Raw genomic sequence first — 20,658 nt, 5'->3', positions numbered from 1 at the left:
GCTTAATTGAGAAAGGATTTAATTGTAATATTTGCTGCTTAAGGTAGTGGATAACTTAACTCTAAGATGCAAATATCAGGAGGCCATTTGGCACCCAATATTTATCTGTTCCTTAATATGTAATATGTTGACTTATCTTTAAAATGTGCATCCACATACTACATTATTAATCTACATATCAGCCATTTCCAAAAGTGAGATGAATCACTCATTTTTCTACATGCTTTTAGCAGTATAATTTGAAGGAACGAGTACAATTTTAATTTGGAAAAAACGAAAGGAGGCTTATTCTATCTTTGTGATGGATAATGGTAGAAAAGAATTTCTTAGACAATAGAATTTAATATGTGATGACAATCTTGATCCTTCTTAGCTGATAGAGGCCATTTGAGGTTTTGTTGTTTGCATCCATAACTACCTCTTGAATATGCTCAAGTAGTACATATCCTCATATTTATTGGTGAGTTGCATAGTAGGGAAGAAGTTAATGGGTTATTGGCATAAGAAAGTACAGTAGCAAGGTACAGCAACAAAAGAAAAGACATGAATTGCTCATTTTCAAATTTTATTTGAGCACAAATTTTATTACTATTACAAGTCCTGATCCAGGTGGATCACTTGAACCATTAGACGGACATGCTTATGTTGGGCATTTCAAGATTAGGTTGGGTTTTTGTGTTCAGCAAGTCAGACAGGCATGTAATTGTGGCACATTAAACTCAATTAACTCTATAGTGGAGTCAATAAGAGAAGTACTTCAAGGTCATTCTGATTCATTCTTCGATTGTGTGTGTGTGTGTTTTTTTTAACAAATAAAGAGTTTTGACTAGTTTATATCTCATCAGCTGGTAGCCTGACAGAATTCGTTGCTGTTTGAAACGACAATGCATTGCTTTGAAAATTAGCCTACTGCCCATGTCCACCCATCTTCACGTGTTATACTTGTAGTGCCTTCCATTTTCAAAAAAAAAAAGAAAGATGAACCGTGCATGAATTACTCGTAGAATATGATGCAATTCATGGAGGGAACTTTGTCAAGAGGTTTTTTGGGGGGCAATTCAAGGAATTTTATGCTTGTTTATCTGCAAGAAGATACAATGAAACATGCTGATTCTCTTAACACATAATTTCTTCTAATTACTATGATAGGTTTGCATTCTTCTTTGTAATGCTGTTAAAACCAGCAGTTTTATGGGATTACGTTCCATTTTCTTGTCAAAGGCCTTCCAGATTCTTATAGCAACTTAGTTATTCCAACATTATTATAAGAATTTAGATACTGCCTACTAATATTTTCTTTGTATCTTTGTTAGCCTGGTTGATATTAGCCTATCTTGTTGATATGTAAACAATCTTGATGATATGTAAACAATCTTGAAAGTTGAAACTGCATCTAGAAGTTGTACACATTTAGGTCTATACTTGTCCATAAAACATTATTCAGTAGGTTGGCAACTTGTTCTTTTTGACAGTTGGGTCATGGTGATTACTCTGCGGCGAACACTAAGGTATTGCGCATGGTGAATACTCTAGCAGTTGACAATGAAACAAAACAAACTATAGAAGCATTACAAGCTGAACTAAAGAAAACACGGGCAAAGCTGCAAGCTGTTGAAGAATTGAAGGGGCAGTCTGGTATGTATATCAACTTTAGTGGAGTGAGTAGCGATGATTAATATGAGCTTCTCCTTTTTGCTGTTGATGTTTTTGGGACTGCTCCTTGTAATATTTTAAGTATTGACTAATGGGTTTTCTGTTGCATCTTGCATCTGCACATTCATCCACGAAAATGCTTTATGGACTCCGTAGTCTTTTGCACCCTGTTTTCTGCAATATATTTTTGTCTTGCACCAATCAGTTATTAATAGATAATTAATATATGACTGGACATGCTGTAACATAGAATTGAATTATTTTTATCAAATCACTGTAAATTCCAAGCTACATGTTAAGTATGATTAGGAATACTGAAATTCCCATAAGTCTTAACTCATTTCTTTGGGGTTGGGTTTTGCTATTTCTTTCTGTTTCAGTATAATATCTAGATTTCTTTTTTATCCTGTCTTGTTCTAGTTGGTGTGGGAGTTGTTCCTTTCTGGGAGCCATTATTGCATGGTATTTCTTGGTAGCTCTAAACAACTTTTGCTTAATTTTCATCAGAATCAGTCTAAATTGCGGCAAGTTGGATATATTGCACATCTGAGTGGACCTGTGAAATTTTCCTCACGGAACCAGGGTAAAATTGGAGTGCATTGTTTGCGTGGAACATCTTAAAAGCAAAAATAGGCATGCACTAATATAACTTTTGTTGGGAACATGATTATTGAATATTGTATGTCCATCAAGACACTGGTTTTTGGCACATTTTTGACACTGGTCTCATGCCTTAGCCTTATTTGCTACCATGTAGGCAGCCATCGCCTATACTGCCCCAGACATATTTGGCAAGTCTTTATTTTTTTTCATTTTCACCGGAGAATCATCTTAACCCCTCCCCCTTCCTTTCTTGTTCTTGTCAGAAGGGAACATCTAAATCCAATTCTTCAAACTACCTCACATACTATCTCCTTGCGGTTTCAGAGGTAGATATCTAGAAATGTGATGGTCTACGTAATTAAGCAATATGAGTTTTAGGTTTGTTGGAATCTAGCAACATTGTTATTTATAGACATGTGTGCTTTGTTACATGGACTTGGGTTTGTGTGTTGGGTGCAATTGCATTTCCAAGCATTAGATCCTTTCAATATCTATAAATTTATTACGCAGCTGTGTCCAGGTGTCATACAAATTCCCCTGTTTAAGTGCTGGGTGCTGGTATTTTACGCTACATCGAAATACCTGAGGGACATAATCTGTGTGTATATTTATATGTTGAAGTTATATATTTAACATCCTTGCATGTGTGTATATGAGTTCACATACAAGATATCCAGTGTTCATTCCATAAGTATTAAACATGAAGCTTGGACTTTACCATGAGACAGCTGGAGTAGTTATTATCCATCTATTTGTCTCATTTGCCTCAAGTTGACAAATCCATGTATGAACTTTCAGTGTGTAATGCTGATATTGTTACATTGTCAGGACAAGCTTGATGCCAAGTTGATGTTTTGGAAGCATCTTTGGGAAGTGATGCTTAGAAAGAAATGATGGCAGACTGCCTGGTGGATTGTTAAAATTTTCACCTGGTCAATAGGACTGAAACTATCCATAGCATCACCAGTGTTTGTGAGTTAGAAGTTTTGATCATCTGGAGGGATAAATTTTTTTCCTGGCAATTCAATTCGTGAATGGGAGATTGCATGCTTATGTACTGAACCACTGATGACTTGCTAGAATACATCCCTCCGAGCTGTTAATTAAATTGGATTCGATAAAATGTTCAGTAATGATTTTGATCCTACTCTTTTCTGGACAATGAATTCTTTTCTGTTTCGAATTTATTGTTCTCATTTAATTGTGAGTTTTGTAGATTTTCATACAGTTCTGATGCAGGCATTGTATGCACAAATATTTGTCTAATAGATATGCCCCTTCAATTCCCTACCAGATGCTGGAAATGTAATAAATGTGGATATTTCTGAAAAGCTAGGACAGCTTAAAGGTCAAATTGCAATACTTGAGAAGCGTGAAGAAAGGTGAGCTGCAGATACATATCTTTGAATCTGCATAACTGCTTAAATGTTGCCATTATTTCTGTTATGCTTGTGCTTGTATGCATGAAACAGATACAAGGCAGTTTTTGCAGAAAGGATTTCAGTCTTCAGAAGGGCTTGCTGCTCACTTTTTGGTTACAAGGTAATGCTTATGCTGTTTAAACTATATCAGAGGATTGCAAAACTTCTTGTTTTTGCTTCTCTAGTCCATCTCGGTTTCATCATAGTTCTAAATGTGTCAAATCCAGAATCTGTCATTTGCACCTAATTCCTTCTAGTCATTGAGAATGATTTGCTCAACATGTCTTTCCATGGGGCAGCATCTCCAACACCATCAACATTTTCTCATTTTAAAGTGCATCTACTATCAATTCCACATTTATGTCTACAACAACCTACAATTATTTTTGAGGAGAGATGATGTCCAACGTAACAGTAAAATAGCATAGTTGGTATCAAAGTCTGCAGTTTTGATACCAGTGTCGTATCAGTTATGTACGGGTATAGTACCGAACAGTACCATACTAACACTCAATATGCAGATGTATACCAGTTCTATACCAATACAGCATTTGTTTGCTTGTCTTTTCTTTTTTCTTTTTTTAAGAAGATTAAGGTTTATGGATGTTTAAATTATGATTTTAAAGGTATTTCATTGTTATTTATTGTCATATTGGTCAGAGACTGTATGATTGCTTAATGGTTGCAATTGTGATAATTAAACATAGATAATGCATACTTTTGATCTTGAAAGTACATATATCAAATTGATTTGAATTACGAAATACATATCGATGTTTTTTTTTTTTTTTTGCTTAAAATCGATGTTTGGTTCTTTGTGGAGTGTCTATTGTCGCTCGTAGGCTTCAGGATCTTGTTCATAGTCAGGGTGTTGGATATGACTCTAACCAAGATATTGTGCCCACCTTGCATCCAATTATTTGAGCCTCCTAGATAGCGAGCCTAATAATGATTCTGTCTGATAGTTGGCTTTCCTACTCCTTTCCGAACAAAGTGGCGGCAAAATATGACTCATAATCCAGTTGAGACTGTGGAGGGTAGTAGCTGCTCAAAACGATATTTTCAGGTCTAGGATGGTCAATATCATGAGTATGTCTTAATCACCACTTGTTTTTGAATTTTTTTCGAATTTGTTAGGTTCGATAGCCATAACATGCCCAAATTTAAATAAATTGTTGTCAAAGTAAGACAGCAAGCAGGAAAAATTATACAATCAACAAAAAATCATGATTTCTTCTTTAATATGTAGATTATCGTTACATCTCTAGCATATTTTTGAAATCATGCCAAAATATAGAACTTTGGCATGATTTTCCCTGATTTTACCAATTTTCAATCTATATTGGGCTTCAAAATGAAGAAAAAAAAGAGAAGAATGAAGAAAAGGGTGGGGAGTATACTTGATTTTTTCTTGGATTTAGCCTGAAAATCGGCAAAAAAAAATCCCTCTTCCCTGAATTTTCCACCCTAAAACCATTGAAAAGAATGAAGAAAAGAGAGAAGGCCATCCTGATTTTTCATGAATTTAGCCTCAAAATCAGCAAAAGAATCCCTCTTCCTTGAATTTTCACCCTGAAACCACTGAAAAGAATGAAGAATAGAGAGGAGAAGGCCACGGGATGGTCTTCTCCCTCTCCCTTCTATTATTGGGGTGGTAAAGGCCTGAACCGCCTCGAACTGCTTCAATCTGTGCAGAACCAGGTGGTTCTGCTCGGTTCCTTTGGCAATGCAAATAGCTGAACTGACATGATACCGTGCCAATTCGGGTCAGTATACCCCAAACCGGGCAGTTCAGTTCAGTTGGTTGGAATCACTTGAAGATTTTGATTATTTTATTTTTCAGCTTTAATCAATCAAATTTTCCATACACAGTAGGTAAAGTCCTTACCTACTGTATACATTCATGAGTATGGAATAAAGTTCATACACATGCATGTATGCCATATATAACATATAAAACACTTAGTTTTTCTAATTCTATTGTTTATCTTTGCTGAAACACTTAGTTTTTCTAATTCTATTGTTGATCTTTGCTCCTGCTAGATTGTAATGGATGATCAGCAGCGACCTAATGGAATTCCGGTGACACGATTTACACTGCAATCTATATATGCACAAAGTGACGATGAAAAGCTTGAATTTGAGTATGAATCAGGAAATACAAACATTTTGGTAGGATTTCCTCTCGTTTGAGTGATCATTCTTGTTGCAATTATGTTGCATATCTCCTTTTTGATCTTAACATTGTCTTCTCTTGCTATAGGTTAACGAGTACTCTTCCCAGTCAGAAATATCCCATCAGGTGCTCTTTTTTTTGTTAAGTCGTAATATAGTATAGATTCGATAGTTATGGTTATGCAATATGCCTCTGAAAGATTATCAAGCAGTAGGTGATATTTACCTTTATTCATCTTTGCAAGGACAATTTTCCAATGCTCATAAAGAATTGGCAGAAAATCATTTGCGAAGCTGTTTAAAACTTTAAATGTTTTGACATAGATAACATAAAAGCCTTTTTGTATCCATTGTGCTTATGTGCTATTTCTTTGCCTTCTTTCCTATTAAGGGCTACTTTTTAGTAAAAGCGACCCTTAAATCTCCTCTCACAATTTTGACTCATGTTACCCTAGATCGTCCACCCTCTTTCCTTACCAAGGCTTGAGATCAGTTGCACCTGCCATTAGCAGCTGAACTGTCTCTTCAGTTGTATCAGTGCAACTCCTATGCTCTGCCAATCTACTGATTTTGTATCTTGCATCCTTGGTTTTTCTACAAATCCACCTCAACATTTTAATTTTTGTACCTAGACTCTTTATATTGCTGACTGATACATACAAAATTGTGGATTATATGCTATCTTTTAATAAATTTTCTTATATCATTTAAATTCATTGAATAATCCCACACCACCTCAAGAGTTGACTCATTCTTCATGAGCTAACTTTTCTTGGCGTCAGTTTGGCCACTTGCGTCCTTTCTCATGAAAAATGTATTCCATATGTGTCTTGCAAGTTATCTTTTTTCAGAACGCATGTAACTGAAAATCTGGTTTTAGTACTTCATACATATATGAAGGTGTGAATATGGTTTGAGGACAACTCTTGGTGCTGGCCTACTGCGGTTATTAATTTACCTGTTTCATCATAGCTGCTCCTAAGACATAGTTGTTCCTCGTTATCTGGTCTGGTATACTCTCTTAATTAATCGTTGCTGCTTAACGCTGTTTGTATATGCCAAATTTTGATGTATTTTCTCTATGACAACAGCAGTACATGTCTTCTTTATCTTTATTCTAAACCTCTCCCATCTATATGAGTCAGAATAAGTTCTTCATGCTTGATGATTTTGGGAGAAAACCAAATTAATTCTTGAAGACTATTGCCACTTTTCTTATTTTGTATAAATTCCAATGAAGGAAATGAAGTAATGAACTTGTTGTTTTTTTTATGTGGTATAACCTACCATTCCTGTCAAGTACTACGTCTGGAGTCAGTTTGATGGATGCTTATTATTATCATTATTACCCAATTCTTGTATAAAGTAAAACTCTTGTTCATTATAGTTTGACAAACTTGTACCTGTGCATATGCATGCAATACATGTTTTGTCTGCTTATAAAAATAATATTATTTATTTTTATGCCACAAAAATGCCCGAGTTATTACATATATCATGATCGATATAGAAATCGATTGAGTCATCTGTTCCTTTACCCAAGAAAAAGTATTTCTATTTTGCATGTCCAATCATTGATCCCGGAATTTCTACAATAAATTCTACATGATTTGTCCCATTTACTGGGAGCTAGCTTTGTGAATCCTTCGTATGAGTTGATTATTCTCTTGGTTTCTTTACTACAATAACAATCCTTCACAAATTCTTCCTGTCATTGATTTGTACTTATTTCTTTCATTATAATTTAATGTGCACCCACCTCTAACTCTAAACCTCACAGTGTTCGTTTTTGTGCATTATCACCTTTGAGAACAATCGAACAATAGAACTTTGGTTACCTCATCTCTGCCTTTTAGTGGGATCTATTTCATAATTTTCATTACAAAGAAAAGGCCGTCTGCTAACCTACAACCTTCTAATAATCTGTCCGGTCTCTGACATTTATGAAAATGATACCTGACTTTTCAAATTTTGGGCCACCTATTGATATAAGTTAGTCTAAACTAGGTTAAGATTAGTTATTTTTTATTTTTGAGTTTTTTAACTAATATGCTATGCAAGGTCCGCCGTACCGGTCCGGTCCGGCGTACCGGTCGCCGGCCGGACCGGTACGGTACCGGTCCGGACCGGTACCGTACCGGTCCGGACCGGTACGGTACCGGCCGGGCTCCGCGAGCCAGACTTTTTTTTTTTTTAATGTTGTCTCTGTTGGATCTTAAATTAAATGAAAATTGATGTTTTTTTATTACTTTTTTCATGATTTTTGATATTTTCATATTTAAATTTAGGGTTGAAATTTGAAACATATATGATGCATGATTGCATGTTATGTTTTCCTCCCGTTCGAAATGATAAAATCATACACATAAAATATCTTCGAATTAAGATACAATCATTTACATACATTTAAAGTACTCTAGGATATCTAAAATCGGGACGAGTGTCGATGGCTCTCGTAGATATCTGGATCATAAGTATAATCAGGAGGAGGCAAATCAACCCAATCAGAAGGAACACGCGCCAGGTTATAAGAACTGTCGGATCTCTCGCTCACGCTCTGGCTCTGAGAGGTGTCCTCTGATTGTGTAGGGGCCCATCCAAATATGGCGGAAGCAAAATCCAATGCACCATATCCGTATTCGTCAGGCTGAGGCTGTGGATAATAGAATCCGTATCCGTATGTCCTCGGATCTGCAGTCGTATCCTGTCTTCCTGAACGACCTTGAGGAGCCCGTCTTCTATATCCAATAATATCCTCACGATCTCTATCAGGTGGTCGACCGTGGTCCGTATCCTGTGTAGCACCCATAAATTGGGACTCACCGGTGAAATAAAGACCACCCTCCGTCTGTGTCTCATGAGTACCATACTGTCCTCCGCTCCCTCCATGGCTAGAAGATCCATCACCACCAGAACCTTCATCGCTACTAGTCCAAGTCTCTTCCTCGACACTCTCCATTGGGATTCTTTGTTTTCCTTTCCTGGCCCTCTCTGTCTAGCTCCCCTGTGCCTGCGGCTGATCAGCTCTGGGAGTGCGTGGAATATTGCGCTCAGCCCATTGCTCTGGATCGACCCCAGCTTCGGTGGCTATGAAGGTAGCTGGTCGTGGAGGCGATTCTGGCTCGTCAAGCTCGGGCTCCTGCTGCTGGCCTACAAGCCAGCCGAGTAGTGGATCATCGTCATCAGCGGTGAAGGACCCGTAAATCGGATCTGTATACTTGAGCTCCACTTCCTCCTGGATGCACTTTAGCCTCAACCGCAAATTGTAATGCACATAAACAAGGTCGTTGAGGCGCTTTTGCGTCAAACGGTTTCTTTGTTTGCTGTGGATAAGGGCGAAGGTGGACCAATTGCGCTCACATCCACTAGAGGAGACTGTTTGGGAGAGGATCCGGATAGCTATCCGCTTTAGATTTCTCGCGGATCCGCCAAAATGCACCCACCATTCAGCTGCAAAAATATTTATGAAGATTACATATATGATAGTTCCATAATAGTAACTAAGTAACACCAGGTGAATGTTTTGCTGATGTGTCACGTACCTGGATTCATATTGTGTTTGCTGACGACAGCCGCTCGTTGGCCAAAACTGTAGCTGCCCTCTCTAAATAATTTGCTCTGTGAAAAATAAGCATAAGAAAACCATGTTAATAATTGAAGATGCTGATATACTTACACATGCTAGTAATTACTAAATCATAATTACCTCTTCAACACATAGGGCCGCTTTTTCTGGATCTGCCTCCATCTTGTAAATCACATTACGCAAAGCATCCAGAAGTGTTTCATCCATACCAATTCCATCTATGCTGTACTGAAACCGGGGGTTTAGGTAGTATGCTGCACATATACGAGACTATCTTAGCATAATTATATAATTATATCCATCACTATAATTGTCACTATAATTATATCTTAGTTTACCTGCTAGATGTAATTCCGTACCCATTTGCGCTCCCCACCGTTGCTCAATGATGTTGATGTATGACCGGCCATGTGCTGGATCTGCCTCCATAATCTGATCCTTTGCCTTGACCATCATGTGATACAAAAACCCCATCTGGGGGTAGATCTCGCTATCTACGGCCATGTGCTGGATCTGCCTCCATAATCTGATCCTTTGCCTTGACCATCATGTGATACAAAAACCCCATCTGGGGGTAGATCTCGCTATCTACGGCCCGCAGCACTTCATATAATGGTTTGATAGCCTTGACTATTGTAGTAGCCCGCTGCCAGAATGGCTGTCTCGTCACCAAGTCTTCTATCTTGCTCCCTTCAGTGCCGGCATAAGAATATCTACTATCATACCACTCCGGACTGGCAAACATCTGACGTAGGGCTCCTCTCTTCTCGAGTATGCTATCAAGTGCGATGAAGTTGGTAGCAAACCGTGTGACTCCTGGTCTCAGAATCTCTCCCCCTGCATACTTTCTCATCAATGAAAGAACCCAGTTATGGTTATAAATATACCTCGTAATGCGTTGAGCTGTCTCCACCGTTTGTTGCACCCTACGGATCTTTCCAATGTCCATCAACATAAGATCGATACAATGTGCAGCACATGGGGTCCAGAAAATATGTGGCCGCCGCTCCATCAAGACTTGCCCGGCAGCCTTATATTGCGGCCCATTATCAGTGACGACCTGCACGACATTCTCCTCTCCTACCAGATCAATCACATCCTCCATAAGTTTCAGCATGTACGAGGTGTTGTGCACAGAAGCCGAAGCATCAATCGACTTGTGGAAGAAGGTCTTAGCATCACAGTATGTCAGGAAGTTGATGATGCTCCGCCTGGTCGGACCGGTCCAACCATCGCACATGATGGTTAGTCCATATATGGGCCACTTGCTCTTGTAGGAGTCAATCCAATTCTCCAGCTCCTCCTTATTGTTGTCAAGAAGCTCACCGTATATATCCTTCGGGCCTGGAGGAGCTACACCGGGACCGGCAGCTTGTATGGCGGCAATGGCAGACCTGTAGTATGTATTGTCTGCCACATTCGCTGGGATGTGGCTGAAGTGAAACCAGGATCCAATAGCTCGCCACATAGTTTTCTTCTTATCCTTCATCCACATTGTGTCTACCCTCTGCTGCCTTGAATCTCTACTGGGGAGAGCATGCGGATCTACATCATGAATTGTCGCTCCTTCTGCAACTCCTCTAGATGACTTCTTTCGGCTACCAAAACCACCCAGCATAGATGCAATCCGGCCACGTTCTTTGCCGACGCCCTCCCTTACTGAAGTTGTCCTCAAGAACTCTGGATCTTGTCTAGTGCTTCGAGAACCGCCGCCCGACTCGTATGCAGAGGGCCCAAATCGAGCCCTATGCCTGGCCACCTCCTCCTACTGCCACTGATCATCCAGGCTTGCATGCATGGCCGCCTGAATATCTGCCTCCTCCTCATCTAGATCCTCGACCTCCTCTGGCTCCCTAGAGTGATAGGAAGGTGGCTCTGCCGCTTGGCAATCGACCTCCGCCCTCTTCTTGGAAGCCATCTCCTTCGCTTCTTTGGCCTCAGCAAGATTCTGCCTCATCAGCACACGAATCTCGTTAGGACAATTTCGGCATGTAGCAACCTCACCGGAATTTCCGGCTAAGTGTTGCTTCAACCTGGTTACCCCTCCTCCCTTGAAAACCTTGTCGCAAAACTTGCATTGAAACTGGTGTCGTTGCCCCTCACTTCCAAGTCTTCGCCCATAAGACCAGCCAATATCACGCTTTGCAGGGTTCGTTTTTCTTGATGGCTCCATTTCTATCATAAAAGGACAACTTAAATAGTCTAAGCTAATAAAGTAAATTTTTGCATTATCTTATTATTTAAGTAATTTATAAACTATTTTTTTTAAGTAAATTATTAACAAAATTAATAAAATAATATAGGATAAAAAAACCGCACCTTAAATAGTCTCCGCTGGATTTTTTGGGCAGGACCTCCTCCTCGCTATCTCTCAAATCTTTCCGTCTCCGCACCTTAAATAGAACCCATTTCTATCATAAAAGGACAACTTATCAAAAAATTAAGCTAATAAAGTAAATTTTTGCATTATCTTATTATTTAAGTAATTTATAAACTATTTTTTTTAAGTAAATTATTAACAAAATTAATAAAATAATATAGGATAAAAAAACCGCACCTTAAATAGTCTCCGCTGGATTTTTTGGGCAGGACCTCCTCCTCGCTATCTCTCAAATCTTTCCGTCTCCGCACCTTAACTAGAACCTCTCAAGTCTCAACCTCAAATTGTTTGGGAAAGAAGTGAGCCTCGTTCGGTTTTTATAACCGAACGAGAGGCTTAAGATCGTGCTGTTAATCCCAGATTAACAGAAAATCCCAGCTTAATATCGTTAAATTGGTACGGAAAGAAGTGGCCGGTCGGCCACTTTCTTGGTTTTTAATGGGAAGGAGTGGCCGAGGCCACTCCTTTTCCCATTAAAAAAAGGGAGAAAGCTGTGGCCTGTCGGCCACAGCAATTTTTTATTTTTTTTTTCTTTGAAAGAAGTGGCCGGTTGGCCACTTCCTTCTTAAAACCACGCGCGGCGCGTGGTTTTTGAAACCACGCGCCGCGGTGGTTTTTGAAACCACGCGCCGCGGTGGTTTTGGGAACCACAGCGCCTCGCTGTGGTTCCCCAAAAAAAAAAAAAAAAAAAATTGAAAGAAGTGGCCCACGGGCCACTTCTCCCTTAAAACCACGCGCCGCGCGTGGTTTTTGACCACGCGCCGCGCGTGGTTTTTGAAACCACAGCGCGAAGCTGTGGTTTCGTAAAAAAAAAAAAAAAAACCACCCGTACCGGCCGGTACGGGGTCCGTACCGGCCGGTACACAGATGAAAACCGGATATACCGGTTTTCATCGCTCTCCGGTACCGGTCAAGCACCGGACCGGTTTGTACCGGCCCGTACCGGCCGGTACGGACCGGTACGGCTTTCCTTGATGCTATGTCTGTTCATACTAAGTCTTCTGGTTGTTGGGTGCAAATAATATTCTCTTTCAATACTTGTACTAATCATTAGGGCTAATTTTGTAGTGGGTTTTTAATTTATTTTGAGTAGGATTAATCCTTACAAGTCCTATTTTAAACCTAGGTTGGGTTGGGATTGTTTCTATTTTCTGGTATCATGATTTGAATTAGCTTTGATGGCTTTATATGATGTTGGATTTTATACAAATAGAAATTCCAATACTATTGGAAAATCTTTGGTTGTTTTAGTAAAGTAAATTATCTTAAGGTTGTTGAGTTATATGTTGATTAAAAGTCCTATTCTGAGTGATCTTGTGTAAATTAGAGTCCTAGGGTCATTTTAAGCAAATTGGAATTATTTTTCTTATTAGAAATTTTATTTTATGATGTTTGAGTGTCTCCAGTATGGGTCTATGGGCAGTGATGAATTTTATATTATTTATAAGTTACAATTTCTTTTGTCTCCATGCTTTTCCATTTTAACACTTCTTCTTTGTCTTCTCTTTCTTTGCCTTCCTTTACCTTCTTTCAGGCTATGTTGATCACTGTAAAATTAGAATGTTTTGATTTGTCCAGATTTGGAATTGTTTGAGCATATGTCTGTTTTATTTGCTGCCCTAACTCTAAAGGTCTATATCAATAATGAATGTAATCTAAGAAGAAACTCGAAAATCCATGCAGTTTTACCTTTTTTCCCTGTTCTGAACCTGTTTGGTCTAATCATATGTTGATCTTCTTGGTCTAATCCTGGCCAATCACAAGCAATTCCTGGTATTTTCTTCATGTACCATTAGCACCATTTTCACAACACTAAGAGCTGCCCTGATGATCGTTGCCGCCACTAGAACACTGCCCAAACCAGCATATATTACTTTGTACATCAAGCAACCTGACCTCTTTCATACTCAGTCTATAACAATTGTGGGATGCTTCTAGAAGGTTGTGCATTCAGCCTATATATACTGCTGGATCATGTCATTTTAGATGTCTAAATATGTTGGAACATAATGATAATGAAGTTTTCCTAAAGTGTACTTGGAACAGGTCTTGGAATATTGATGGATGATGGAAGCATTGTACTGATCAGTTCAAAATAATAAGAAATTTTAAGGTATCAAAGTTTGTGAGCCTACATTACTAAGATGAAAACACCTAAAACACCTATTTTCCAAGCAAACGAATTGTTCTTAGACTGAAATATGAGATCTGATCTGATGTTGCTTTGATTTTGCCGTGTATTGCATTCATGTTGCAGTTCTCTTCCAAAAGATCACAAATTATCACCAAACTCTTTAAGATGTACTATATACTCATGCTAGGCCATTTTTAAGTTATCACCTATTTGTTGCTTTTGCAATTTCAGTTTGATCTTGGTTAACAAGGGCTAAAATCTCGATAAGGAATATGAATTGTATCCTATTGTTACGGGTTCAAGTAGGTCAAGTAATTTGGATCATGCCAGAACTAATTTTTCACTTGAACTGAACTTGTACTTATTCATTGTGTCCGTCCAAACCTATGCCAAATAACTTCACCTACACTCTGTATTGTTCTCATAAACTCGCGACTGCAACAAACATAAATAGTTTAATTACCAGACATAGTTCAGAGCATCAAGTTTGGTTGTGAAATTCTGATTTAACCAGATGTTGACTGAAAATTGGGCCTAATTGTTGAATGAGTAGCTAATAAAGAAACATATTTGGATCAAATATGGCATACAAGTTACACTGGACTTGACATAGCCTCCACTGGTGCCCATAACTTAGTCAAAAGTTCTAGTATATGAAGGGATATGCCCTTAACCTGAATCTTTGTGCAATGTGAATCCATTTGTCAGAGTATATGCTCTGGAATTGATGTGTGGTGACAAATGATATACTAAACTCATGCAAGTTCTTAAGGTTGTTGGTTATGTTTATGGTTTACTAAGGCTTTTTGTTTGTGGCAATATTCTGCCTTGAAAATGGTCACAAGTGATATACCGTGATTTAAGATGCATTTGAGCATGGAGTCATAATGCTGAAATGTAAGTCTACCTACTAAGCTTAAGTGTTACTGTTACAGATTGAGATATTTATAAAGAAGATGAATTCCATACCTGCCTTTACTGCTAATTTAACTATGGAGTCGTTCAACAAGCGCACCTTAAGTTAAAGACCCATTCACCAGAAAGCAATGGTATGCAAAGTTTACTATTCTGCTTTTCATTATGTTTCATGTAGAAAAGGATAAACATTTTGGTGATGCATTTTATGGTCTTCTGCATTGATGTTGTCATCTGAATATGACGTTTCATTAATATATGATTTCCAGGCTCAGGCAAGTTGCTCGGTGAGAGATGTAAATTTTTATGATGGCAAATTGTATGTCATTTATTTCCACAGACTGAGGATAAAGTAATCGGTTCATTTTCTAATGTTAGTATTGTTTCAAAATTAATCTTTCTTTTTTAGACACTTGTTCAAAATTAATGAATGTGAGCCTGAATTCTTGATATCTTAGAACAAGGAAGAATAGAGTGAAACGAAAGTTTCTCCTCTCTCTCTCATATATTTTCTGCTGAGCTATGAGCCTTTTCTATCACAAGTGCTCTCATTCATATCTACAATAGTATTTTGAGTATTTAGTGTAGTTTTTAGACCATCCTCTACTTGTTCCACCTGTTCGTTCATCTTAGATATTCTTACATTTGATATCATCTTGTTACTTTGGGTTGTTGTGTTTGTTAATATGAAAAAATAGACACAGTTGAAAAAAGAATATCAGAATCATATGGCACTCTTTTTAGGCATCTCTAGATTGATGGACTAAGTATTATTGAATATTTCCCATTATCCCCAGTTCTTTTAGGGTTATTAGATTTTTGCTTGAATATTCACCTTTTGTTTTCAATTGGTAATAATTCAGTTGAATAGCTTTTATGGACAATAATTTTAGTTCTGTTTGTCCTAAGATACATAATCACTAGTGTTGTATTATTTTGTAATTCTGACTATTTTTCCTTTTTTCCCTAGTTATCAGTATAGGAAGCATGTTTGGAAATCAATGCAGAAGGTTGGGTGACACATAATAGTGTCCCTATTATATTTCTAAACAAACATCCCTGTTTAGGGAGTTAAAAAAGGGATGTATCTGTAATAATGGCCATTACACATTTCATTAAAGTGATAATTCAGGGTGACATTCTCTTTGTGGCATATCTCTTTTTTTTTTTTTTTTTTCTTGACCTTATGAGTTCAATTTCTCAACAGGGGAATGTTCTCTTTGGAATGACTCATCAGGCAAATTGCATGTGTCGCAATTCTAGGGATGAGTAAACAGCCAACTTCAGTCACAAAAACATTCATATGTAAAGGAAGAATCTGACAAATGGAAATCAAGCAGAGCTTTCTTAGAATGTAGTTTGTGAGTTGAATTTTGGCATGCTATGATCAGCAAGCTTCAATGTAGTCAATTTCTCTTCCCTCAATGTCGTGTTGTTGTGATTTTTGATGTTTAAGGCTAGAAGACTTGTAGCAAGGACGACGGAACCATCCGGAACCGTCCGGTTCGGGTCATACCAAGTCGTACTGGTAGCGGACTGGGACGGTTCAAGCAAGCAAAATAAGAAATCGACGATGGAGGGAAAGAGGGAGAAGAAAAGAGAGGAAGAGAGAGAGGGAGGGGGAAAGAGATGCCGAGAGAGGGAGAGAAAGGGGGCTCAGAATCCCTCCTCTCCTCTGGTCGTCCGCAGGGGCCCTTGGGTGGAGCCTCTATTTCAAACAAACAGGGGCTCGATCCCGTTCTTTTTATATATTTTTTTGTTTCTTTAAGTGAAGTCGGCACAAGGCGAATGATCGGAGGAGAAGATGAGGACTTCTGAGCCTCCTCTATCCCTCCCCTGGCATCTCTCTCTCTCTCCACCTCTCTCTCCCTCTCTCTCCCCCCTCCAAGCCTCTGTTTCGTTCAAAACATGGCTTGGGGCTTCAGACGACCGGAGGAGAGGAGTGCTTTCGAGCCTGTTGCGCAAGGTGACAACCCAAGAGGGGGGGTGAATTAGGTTTTCTAAAAATTATGTTCCCTAATTTTTACTTTGAATTGAATGCAGCGGAATAATAAGATGTTATTTACTTAAGTTCTAGGCAATTACATGTAAAGTAGTGGAAGATTAAGCTAGAGCAATTATAATCTATAAGAATGGTAAGGATGGAGTGGAAGCTAAGCAAGTTCTAAACAATCACTTATAAATCAATAGAAAACAAAGCTAGAGATATTACACAATCAAGTATGAATGTAAAATATGAAACACAAGAGATAAGGCATTACAAACACAAAGATGTATAGTGGTTCGGTGTACCCCAGCACCTACATCCACTCCCCAAGTCCTCTTGGAAATTTCACTATAATTCCTCAGATTACAGCCGGTTGTTTTACAAGCTCACAACCTAACTTATTTTCACGAGATCACAACGAACTCGGTCGGTTTTCACAGGCTCACCGACTAGAACCAATCCGATTGTTTTCATGGGCTTACAATCCAACCCAGTTGGTTTTCCCAAAGGCTCTCCAACCACAACCTTACAACGATTGTTTTTCGGGTTCACAATCAACCCAGTTGATTTTTCCAAAGGCTCACCAACCACAACCTTACAATGTTGGTTTTATACTTGGCTCACCAACAAACTTTAACCCCTTGATTCAATTTCCTGATTGAATCAAGTTACAAGATATTAGAACAAGAGTTTAAAAGAAATCAAAGCTTCTTAAACAAGCAAATATAACAATATAAACAAATAGAGTAAAGAGAAGCCCTCAAACAAGTTTTGTAGATGAGGAAACTCGGCTTCTTCTTTACTTGACCCTCTTCTGATTTCGCACGAGGTAGAGGATCACTGAGGCAGCACACAGTTGGAGAGGAAGCTTTGGGATTCACTCGGATGCTCTTCTTCTCTCACTTTTGCTTTGAATGACCCTTTTGTGCTTTTGGGAGGTTTCTCTTGAAATCTCTTTGAAAACTCTTCCCTCCACTTTCTTAACTTCTTCCCTAGCTCTCCCCTTGATTTTATAGCTTTGGATGGCGTGGGAATAAAAATCTAGCCGTTAGAGACAAAAATAGAGTCGTTGGAGTCAAGAAAAAACTAGCCGTTATGCCTTCCAGCGTGCTCGAGTCGACTCGGCTGAAGCAGGAGTCGACTCGGCTGAAGCAGGAGTCGACTCGTGAATAGGAGTCTGCCGGTACTGTAGCTGGGAGTCGACTCGAGCACTGTAGCGCTGAAGTTGGAGTCGACTCGAGCACTGTAACGCTGAAAATCAACTCTCTGTCTTTTTGTCTGTTCTCAGTCGGAGTCGACTCGCAGAGTCTCGGAGTCGACTCGAGCACTGTTCCTTGAGACTCCAGAGTGCCAGAGTCGACTCTGAACTTCCAGGAATCGACTCGAGGACTATTCTTTTGAATCTTTCTTTGAATTTGCTCCTCCAACTTGAATCCTTTGAACTTGAAACTTGGGCCAATGAAGTGTAGCTTTCTTCCAACTTTTCTTGAGAGCTTTTGAGGCCTTCTTGTATTTTTCCAACTTGCTATGTTCCTTGCAAAACAAATTATCTTTCTTCTTGCAACACAAGCATTAGTAATTATACTTCAAGGTTTTGTGATCATCAAAATTAATCTTTAAATCGATCTTTGGTGATCTTTACAACTAATCATGCAAGAATTTCATCAAGATCTATCTTTTCTTGATTGAATCTTTTAGTAGTCACCAATTTTTCTTCATTAAGTGCATTTCTGAAAAACTCAATTTGGTTCTAATTATTAACAAGTTTTCAGATTTTATCAACAGGATTTCAAATTCTATCTCTTTCAAAAAAAATAATTTAGTTTAACTCGACCAATTATAATCTTGTTCATTCTTAAGGTGTTTTAGTTTCAGATTGTTATATGTAAGCAAAAAGATTAATCATATACATATTAAATAATCTGATTTTAGTATCTTGATGAAAGATCATTAGTCTCATAAAGAATAAAATGAATTGATATTTCTACAACTAGAATCTTTTCATTGAATATTCTATATGCATTGCTTGATGAATGATATCCAAGGATAGGAATATCCTCATCAGATTTGGCATTATTTTCATAAGAACATATCAAGCATATCATGTATAATTGAAAAATATGAAAGATATGCAATAGCTCATTTTCTATTTTTCAGAAGATCAGAAAGAGTTTTCATCAAAAATAGATCTAATAGAGACCATATGTATGACAAGCAGTGATGCTAGCTTTTAACAAAAATCATTTAAGTAGATGACTATCATACAACATTGTCTTTTTCATTTCTTCAAGGATTCTACTAACCCTATTGTACTTATGGTGTTCTTGGTGCAGAAACAATTGTATTCAATATTATTTTCTGTGCACAACTTAACAGAAAATTGGTTTTCTAAACTATGCCATGATACTTCTTTATTTTCACAGTTTTCAAACCTTTTTCATCCCTTTTTGTGAGTTTGTTCCAATGCAGAAAATATTTCAGTTTAAGTACCAAGAACAAACCCAATGTAAGTTTTTGAAAACTTAGTGACCGAAACATCTTTAGATTTAGAAATTGATTTTTGGTTTGTTTCCTTAGTTAACATGCATAGCAAACTTTGACCTTGCAAAAGATAATCTAAGTAAACCAATGACAAGGTCTTTTGAAATTAGGTCCATACTAGCATAAGTTAATTTTACATGCCCCAAAAAAAATTCTTTGATATTAGTATTTATACTGCATATTTTTTCTAAGAGCATAATAAGTACATATTCTTATGTCTATGATCAATAGAAGATAATGCCATGGATAAAACTCTCCATCAAGCATATAGAGAATTCATATCGTTATTCTTAATAAGTTGATTAATCATTTAGCAACTTATCCAACAGTAAGTAAAGCATACAATAAAATGAAGTGATTTCATTATATATATATTTTTAAAAGTATTATCTATATCACAAAATTGATTAATACCTGCAATTCATGTTTTAATCAGATAGTAAGGCAAAGAGAATGCAAGGGTTACTAATTTCATTATTCTTTTCATTTCAATTACTTTTCTTAAGTATATTTTAAATTCTTTAACATGTGTCTAGAGCATCCATTGTTCAGATAATATCTTTTATTAGAATCTTGGAGAGCTAGACACACCTGCTGAAAAATAATCAGATTTTCAACTTAGGAACCCAAACTCTTTTGGGTCCTTGCAGGTTAGCTATTATTGTTCCTTTTGGAACCCATATTTTCTTAATAGCTATTTTGTCCATAGGCTTGTAGATTTTAGGATTACAAGATGTGTATTTTTGCATATTCTTGTTAAATTTAACAGTCATAGATTTAACATAAGTAGATGATGAATTTTTAATTTTCTGATTTTGTTCATTAGGTTCATCGAATTTATGAAAAACTATTTTAGGATGAACAAAAGGGATTTTAATTAACTTTTGCTCATCATATTTATAAGAATCTATTTTAGGATAGGCAACGGAGGATTTAACAACTATATTCTTGAAAGATTTTTGGATGTACCATGGTTGATATCCCAATCCAACTTTGTCAAATTCAGCTCTTTGATTATTTATCATTAGGTTCAATTTTTCAGAGCTGAAGGTAAATCTTTCAACAACAGGTTTTAATTTGTCAACTTCTTTAGTTAATCTTCTGTTATCTTCTGAAAGTAATTTATTGTTTTTCTTAAGTTTATCATGGCTTTCGGTGAGAAGTTGATTTCTTTGATTTAGTTCTTTATTTTCTTTAATTAAGATTTCAGTTTTATTAGTTAGTTTCAGTTGCTCATCTATTAGGATTTGATTTTCATTCTTC

At 37.5% G+C, this 20,658-nt stretch overlaps 2 protein-coding genes across 9 annotated transcripts in view; one reads left to right on the top strand and one right to left on the bottom strand.

Annotated features, from left to right (window-relative positions):
- LOC103716630 (mitotic spindle checkpoint protein MAD1) overlaps positions 1–20,658 on the top strand; it is a 36,762-nt gene that overhangs the window by 12,343 nt on the left and 3,761 nt on the right. Inside the window, exons 11-17 of one of the 8 annotated variants that reach the window (XR_003387478.2) lie at positions 1,473–1,635; positions 3,551–3,638; positions 3,729–3,798; positions 5,721–5,849; positions 5,941–5,979; positions 14,888–15,001; positions 15,137–15,186. Coding sequence is in view for 4 of the 8 variants with exons in the window: in XM_039134004.1 (XP_038989932.1) it covers positions 1,473–1,635; positions 3,551–3,638; positions 3,729–3,798; positions 5,721–5,849; positions 5,941–5,979; positions 14,888–14,977 (579 nt within the window). In the remaining 4 variants the exon portion in view is untranslated. Of the gene's footprint in view, positions 1–1,472; positions 1,636–3,084; positions 3,502–3,550; positions 3,639–3,728; positions 3,799–5,720; positions 5,850–5,940; positions 5,980–13,864; positions 13,932–14,887; positions 15,002–15,136; positions 15,241–15,837; positions 16,021–16,074; positions 16,293–20,658 lie in introns of those variants that run through there. The other 7 variants (XR_003387479.2, XR_605566.4, XR_003387480.2 and 4 more) reach the window with 7 other exon arrangements.
- LOC120113223 lies at positions 10,847–12,423 on the bottom strand. Its single transcript, XM_039134013.1, has 2 exons — positions 11,844–12,423; positions 10,847–11,607 (listed from the first exon to the last, which is right to left on the bottom strand). The coding sequence occupies exons 1-2, from the start codon at positions 11,854–11,856 to the stop codon at positions 11,204–11,206; spliced, it is 417 nt and encodes a 138-aa protein (XP_038989941.1). The 5' UTR covers positions 11,857–12,423; the 3' UTR covers positions 10,847–11,203.

The sequence above is a fragment of the Phoenix dactylifera genome, chromosome 1 (assembly GCF_009389715.1).
Source record: "Phoenix dactylifera cultivar Barhee BC4 chromosome 1, palm_55x_up_171113_PBpolish2nd_filt_p, whole genome shotgun sequence".
Lineage (NCBI taxonomy): Eukaryota > Viridiplantae > Streptophyta > Magnoliopsida > Arecales > Arecaceae > Phoenix > Phoenix dactylifera.
The sequence above is the reverse complement of the archived record's forward strand: the minus strand, read 5'-3'. Positions and strand labels throughout refer to the sequence as shown.